Here is a 7,802-nt window from a genome sequence, read left to right as displayed (position 1 = left end):
AGCAGCACAACTGTTTTCAACATTGATAATAACAAGAAATATTTCTTTAACACCAAATCAGCATATTAGAATAATTTCTGAAGGATCGACACTTTAATGATGCTAAAAATTCAGCTTTGCCATCACAGAAATAAATTTCTTTTTAAAATATTTCACAATTCTGTTTTTACTGAATGTTTGATCAAATAAATGCAGCCTTGGTGAGCAGAAAACTTTTTTCAAATAATATATAAATACAGCTATGTATGTAGAGAGAGAGAGTGAGAGAACGGTTAAGAATAGCGATTAAGATATTGAAAAAGGAGAAATGAAGCAGCAAAAGTTGCTTAATAATAGTTTATTCTCTTTCTGAACATGATAAAGTACAGTACAGAACAGTCCTAAACACTGTCTTCCTGATGAGAGAGTGGAAACAGCACACGTACACTGAACATGCTGTGAATCAAACAGCTTCAGACAATATCAGACATGTGAACACTTGGATGTCAAACATCAACATTGATAAAGCCTTATACATGCCACAAAATCTCTCATTTATTATAAGGTGTGATATAAGGTCTATGCACTTGACTGATGCTAACAAGAGTATTAGATATAAAGAGGGTGTACACATTCATGGAGACCTCACAGTGACATGACGGGTCAAATGGATCAACTGGGGAATTAAACTAGCCTCAAAACTCAATATAGGGGCTGTAGGCATTGTGCTTATACAATATGTTTGTATATGTATGTGTTTTTAGTGACATTTTGTGTATTACAATCCCTCTTTTTTCTTTTTCTATCCAAATAGATCCAAATAGAACCTCAAACCACTTACATTTTTATAGAAAATTATATTCTTAGGGTTTCTTTGTATTTTTGGTTATGATAAACATCATGCATTTGTGCAGTGTGTAATTTCTTTAATGCTAAACTACTTTCTCCTTTGGGATGAGTCGTTCCTGTGCGATACAACAGTGACGGGGGGAATCTACCTAACAACATTGATGTCATTGTATTATTTGCATGCTGAATTGTGACTAGTCTTTAGAAAACAGGCTTAATGATGTCTTAATAGAATTGTAATCTACTTTATCTACTTTACATTTGGGTTTATAACTATCATTTTACCAAAAACACTGGAATTTTTTAGAGGAACTGTAAATCTAGTTGAAGGTAATGAACCACATTGTTCCCAGATATTCTTCATGTCACACACCTATTTTCACATTCTAACTGTGGTAAAACTAGCTATGAAATTTAACTGACAGCATCAGTCTCTCTTAAGCCAAAATTTGTGTAATACAGTCTTGACAGATCTGACATGATTATCGTAATATCTTTTGTGCATGTCTATATTAATGTGCTCATAGAAAGGATTGATCACATTGTTCTCAATTAGTCTGCCACGTGTGCAAGCATTATGTGCAGGTGATATTTGTGCAAATTGGATTCATTTTTTTCTTGTGTGTGTGTGTGTGTGTGTGTGTGTGTGTGTGTGTGTGTGTGTGTGTGTGTATGGAGGAAGTGCTTTGTGCTTTGTTCTTTTAAGGACAGCTGTGACCTTTGATTTTTGATAATGTTCACTGTGCTCTTTTTAAAATAGTACTCATGTGCGATTCACAGTTATGACCAATGTGAGTGTTTTGAAATATAAGGTTATACTTTAGTTCAAGGTGTCCTTGTTACAATGTCATTTTACATTTAAAGGGTTAGTTCACCCAAAAATGAAAATAATGTCATTTATTACTCACCCTCATGCCGTTCCACACCCGTAAAACCTTGGCTTGAAATCCGATGGCTCAGTGAGGCCTCTATAGCCAGCAATGACATTTCCTCTCTCAAGATCCATTAATGTACTAAAAACATATTTAAATCAGTTCATGTGAGTACAGTGGCTCAATATTAATATTATAAAGCGACGAGAATATTTTTGGTGCACCAAAAAAACAAAACGACTTATATAGTGATTTAAGTATGTTTTTATTACATTAATGGATCTTGAGAGAGGAAATGTCGTTGCTGTGAATGCAGGCCACACTGAGCCATCGGATTTCATCAAAAATATCTTAATTTGTGTTCCGAAGATGAATGAAGGTCTTACGGGTGTGGAACGACATGAAGGTGATAAATAAATTACATTATTTTCATTTTTTGATGAACTAACCCTTTTAGTACTGGGTAATTTTATCACACTTACTATAGGTTTAGGTTAGTTGCATGTAACACATAATTTACTGTTATTACTACAGTAAATACATGTAACGTGTAATAAGGACACTGTAAAATGAAATGTTACATAAATATAATTACACCTGGGTTGGTGTCCTAGTGTGTCGCAAAATTTACACCTGGTTTGTCTCTGCTGTTCAATCACATTCAATGGTAAATGAAGTCAGGTCAGCGAAAGACCACCTATACCTGCCAATGTTCTTCTGCTGCAAAAAAGTAAAACTTTATGCAGCTTAAAAATTAACTGTCCAAATAAAAAAATTCTTCAGTAAGCCTGATATTAAGATGATTTGAAGCACACTCTTAAGAGGTTTGCTTAATACAGTTACTCAACTAAGATAACTGTGAATGCCATTTGAAACTTTACTTTTAAATTTCATACATTTTTAAAATGCTTAGATTAAAATTTAAATATATTTGGGAGAGACTGTGTACCATTTTTTGCTCTTCCCTTCCTTATCAACTTGAAGTACCGCACTGACATAAGTGATATATATGTAGTCATAAAATTAGAGTTCCTGCTAATCCCATGCGATCACAATTGAGAAACATGTTAATACCAGGTGTAAATGGGACCATAGAGGCCTATATGTGTGTGCATATGTATGCCATAGATGTGTTTTGAGGATTTAGAGAGCATGTGCACATTGGAATGAGAATCTGGGTAGTTGCGAGTACTGCAAAAGAACATAAAGAGCACTTTAAAGTGTCTAGAGGTGATCAGATTTGATGCGTATTGCCAAGGAAACTGTCCCGCATTCTCTCTATGTCTTCCTCTTGGCCATGCTGGATCGCAGCATCAGTGTGCACTCTTGTGGGACTTCAGGGTTGTCAATCATGCGTTGCCATAGCCGCTGCTCCTCACCGTAGGAATCATTCCAATCTACTTCTTTTCCATAACTCAGACCTACAGGACACAAACAGGTCATTTAATTGCTCTGTATGTAAGATCAAAACAGAGAGATCTTAGCTGTGCTGCTCAACTCTCAGACACCCACAGTGGAATAATTTCAAAGGTTGTTTAAAGAAATGAAATGTACTATTATTTTAGCTAGCTAGGTGACAATTTTTTGGCTGTTAGTGGTCAACATTTTTTTTTTTTTTTCAGGTAATTCACACCAAAGAGCCCATTTAGTATATAACAGAAAATAATTAAAATAAAATGCATTTTTGAAACATTTTACAAAACAAAATATCTCTTCAAAAACAAAATGAATGAATAAATTTACACTAGTTGGGAAGTTTTTTAGTGTTTGAAATGAGTCTGTTATGTTCACCAAGCCTGCATTTATTTGATCAAAAATACATTTCAAAAGAACAACATTTATTTGAAATAGTAAAGACTTTTATATTGCTCCAAAAATTGGAGCACATCCTTGATAAAGAAAAGTATCCTTATAATACAAGTGTGTATATAGCTAAGCTGCAAATACAGAACATGTCACAGTTATGTTTGAACTATTAGCACAAGAAACATATCATTGTCCACATTTACATATCAGTGCTTTGTCAGCAATTTAGTAGGGGTGCTGTTAGTCATTTTACATGTGACAAGAATAGCCAATCCTAATAGGGGTCATTTACTTATAAAAGTCTTAAAGGTACAGCAGAAAAAAAAAACAAGGGTCACAGAGGGTGGAAATTAGTCATGTAAACTGATTTTAGTGCAAGAAACCTTTAGTAATATTTCGAATTATAAATATTGGAAAAGGCCCCTTTAACACAATCATCAATGAGAATCAAATGACTTAATCATGAGTGAGTGAAGATATGAATAAAACATTTGTAACAGTACATTAGTTTAGCATGAATACAAAATGTGTTGCACGAAGTAATGCTTCATGCATCATTGATGATTGATTTAGGAGACATTTAGAAAGAACATTACAGTGGAAATTATATTCAAGAACATTTGGGACTGAATGATTATCTTAATTTGAGTAAGAGAACATTGCACAGTAAAGCGCTATATCAAATCTGTACAAATCTGTCCTACTAATGTGGGAAATATAATTTGAAATATATAATTATCAGCAAGCATCCAGCGGGGATAGAATGCTATGGTAGACGAAATGGACTTCCATTAGTGAATGAAAAATCATGTTTCAGGTTGTGCTTTGATTCGTTCGACTCTTATTCCTGAGAGAACTTGAGTATTTTGTGACTGACTTTCCAGTGTTGTTATTGTTAACTAAAACTATTGAATAAAGCTAAAATACAATAAAATATAGATATTAAATCAGGGTATCTTCTGTTCATTCGTTTTTTGATTTAATATTGAAATCAGAAAACGGTACTTTTTTTCGTTTTTCATGTTTAAAAAGAAAACGAAAAAACAAAAAAAAATTGGCTTGATTTTTCGTTTTTTCGTTCTGGGGTTGGAAACGAATGATCAGTTTGAATATTCAATCTCTACATGTGGGCGGGAATGAAACACCTCTTTCCACTGATTGGTCAACCAGACATCAAACCATGTCGTCATCAGTTCTTCATCGGTTCCGCTCAACAGAATAAAAGTCCCTCGCTCTACAGCTGTACGGATTCTTAACACATTTATTGCAACTACATTTGATCTCTTTCTCATAAATATCAGTTTACTTTGCAGCTGGACATAAACTACCCCCTAGCCTACAACGTTGGCACACTGCCTGTTTTATTTAACTGACCAACTATAAAAATCTGTGTGGCAAAGCTGCTCGACGCACTGGGCAGCGCGGAGCGAATGTACATAAAGCGCAATTTAAGTGTAAATATGCAGCAGTCAAAACTTTTGTTTTGGACATGGGATGAATTTGAAATGAGACAGATATGAAAAGATATTACATGTTATTAGTTCCTTGAAGCAGTGCTATTAGTTCAGAGATTGGACATCATGATTTGATGACAGAGGTGGACTCGTTTGAGATGCCAATTTGAAATAGGCTATCACACATTTAAAAAAAAAAAAAAATAAAAAAATAAAAAAAACTTAGCCGAATTCAATTTTAGGGGTAATGTTAAATAAATATAGTGTTATAGCCATATAGTTATAGCCATTATAGTGCTCTCTCAGTTATAAGATATCAAAACCCTGAAATAACACTAACAATAAAGAGATGAAGAGTATTTTTATAGCCTATTTTTTTTTGCCATCTGTCAGTGTCAGAAATTAACTTTACCATAAGGTGCAATTGATTTTCAGGGGATTTTTTTTTTTTTTTATATTTATATAGGATTTTTTCCTAATTTTAGGTATGCTATCTTTAATATTAAATTCTTAAATTTAGTCAATTAAATTAGAATAATATGACGCTATAGGTTGTTACCAATTAAATCAGTATCAACCAAAGGCTCGCGGAGGTGTCAAAGAAGCAGCATCTGAAGTTGCTTTTAGATCTATGAGATGTTTGATAGTGTTGCTCAGAGAGGGCAGTAAATGCGTAGCAATTACAATTGCATAATGTAATGAGATTAATGTTTTAAACAACATTTTGAATACAGAAATATTAAATTAATAATAAAATGAAACGATATTTGGATTATGAAATTAATGTCGCCAGTAGGTGGCAGCAAGTCACTGTGTTAATGAATGAGTCATTTATTCAACCGATTCTTTCAAAACACTGATTCATTCAGGAATAAATATCAAGTGGATCTCTATAACCTATTTAACCTATAACCTGTCTAAAACAAAAGTTATGACTGCTGCATATTTACACTTAAATCGATACTGGTACTTTGCGCTTTACTTCAATGTATTGTACATTCGCTCTGTGCTGCCCAGTGCGTCGAGCAGCTTCGCTACGCAGATTTCTATAGTTGGCCAGTTAAATAAAACAGACAGTGTGCCGACGTTGTAGGCTAGGGGGTAGTTGTGTGCAGCTGCAAAGTAAATTAATATTTATGAGAGAAACTAATATTGCACGTGTAGATGAATTTATGTCTACACATAATTAAGCCCTGACTCTGCACCAGTACGATCTGTGTCAAGCCATTCACTAGTCTGGTTGTTTGATGAGAAAGAGATTAAATGTAGCATAAACGCGTTAAGAATCCGTACAGCTGTAGAGCGAGGGACTTTTATTCTGTTGAGCGGAACCGATGAACAACTGATGACGACATGGTTTGATGTCTGGTTGACCAATCAGCGGAAAGATGCGTTTTATTCCCGCCCACATGTAGAGATTGAATATTCAAGCTGATTATTCGTTTCCAACCCCAGAACGAAAAAACGAAAAATCAAGCCAATTTTTTGTTTTTTCGTTTTCTTTTTGAAAATGAAAAACGTACCGTTTTCTCATTTTTCTGATTTCAATATTAAATCAAAAAACGAATGAACGGAAGATACCCTGATTATATTAGATATTAGTACAAGTTGAAGTACTAAAATTACTAAAATTGAGCTATACTGAAGAAATATTAAAAAAAAAAAAAAAAAACTGAGAAAAGCATGACGAAATGACAATCTTTTATTAGAAGGAAAACTGAAAATATAAAAATAAAAGCTAATTCAAAATTTTAATAATTCAAAACACTATTTAATATACCCATTGTTTGCATAAAATACTGAATTTAGCATGTATGCAAATCTTGAAATACATACTCTGGATTTCTGATACAAAAGTAGAGATTGAACTGAAAAAGGATAAGCTAAAGAAAGACGGACCTGTCCCTGCCCCGAGCCGCACACCACCCAGGAAGACGTTGCTGGCGAGCGGTTCTCTGTCCCACACCGTCAGCTCCAGACACACGCTGTCCAAATCGCTGTGCTGCAGGCCGCAGTATGTGAAGGTGTGATTCCAGCGTGGGCTTACGGTACGTTTCACCACCGCGGTCTTGTGCTTTGTGCTTTTCTTGTCATCAGGCAGTAGGTATCTGATACACAAGCAGAAAACCAGGAGTGTGAGTCTGCGAAGTGTATATGAAAGATAAATCAGAGGAAGTCAGCTCACCCTTTGACGAATGGGTCAGAGGACCCTCCTTTGACGGCCGTCAGGTTTTTTGCCTCTTTAACCAGCAGCTCCACCATTCCTCCTTTAGGAAGTGTGATGGTCTTCTTCTTTCCCTTCAGAAATCCTTTTTTCACTAAAAAAAACAGAAGAGAGCTTGATTAAACACTCCAGTAATATATACAGAGAGCTTCTTGGAGCTCAAACAAAAGCTTTGTTGATGGCACGTTAAACAAATGGGTCCCGTTACAATGTTTAAAGCATTAGAGCATTTTTTTTTTTTTTTTTTTTTGCTGTACAAATATACTTTTTTTAATAGAATTTATGGTATGACACAAAGTGTTTTACAGGCAGCAAAGCAATGTGATAGAAGACACAAATTTTCAATAAATAATTAAATATAATACTATTAATAATCGCAATAATTACTTTTTCCACTTAGTAATATAGTTTATTGTAACCTAACCTAACTAGGCTGTTTGTGGTTTTGAGGCAACAATAATTCAAGACCATTCCATAAAAATTATTGACACTTTAATATTAAATTCATAAGTGATGTCCAGCCTAGGAAAATTGACATCTTCACCCTTTATTCAAATATTATTCAAAAAGTGTTAAAGATTTTGTAAGCATATTGCGTAGTTGTGCTTAGAGATATTT

The 7,802-nt window shown here is 34.2% G+C and overlaps 1 protein-coding gene across 3 annotated transcripts in view; it reads right to left on the bottom strand.

The window, feature by feature from the left end:
* Positions 1–793: 793 nt before the first annotated feature.
* The window catches only part of sytl5 (synaptotagmin-like 5), a 28,580-nt gene continuing 21,571 nt past the window's right edge, over positions 794–7,802 (bottom strand). For all 3 annotated transcript variants that reach the window (XM_051906768.1, XM_051906770.1, XM_051906769.1), the window contains 3 exons: positions 7,146–7,278; positions 6,860–7,068; positions 794–3,121 (listed from right to left, as the gene is read on the bottom strand). In XM_051906768.1, the coding sequence (XP_051762728.1) occupies positions 2,979–3,121; positions 6,860–7,068; positions 7,146–7,278 (485 nt within the window). In that variant the 3' untranslated portion in view covers positions 794–2,978. The remainder of the gene's footprint in view (positions 3,122–6,859; positions 7,069–7,145; positions 7,279–7,802) is intronic.

This window comes from Ctenopharyngodon idella, chromosome 9 (genome assembly GCF_019924925.1).
Source record: "Ctenopharyngodon idella isolate HZGC_01 chromosome 9, HZGC01, whole genome shotgun sequence".
Taxonomy (NCBI): Eukaryota; Metazoa; Chordata; class Actinopteri; order Cypriniformes; family Xenocyprididae; genus Ctenopharyngodon; species Ctenopharyngodon idella.
Note: the sequence above shows the minus strand (reverse complement) of the source record. Positions and strands in the feature narration are given on the sequence as shown.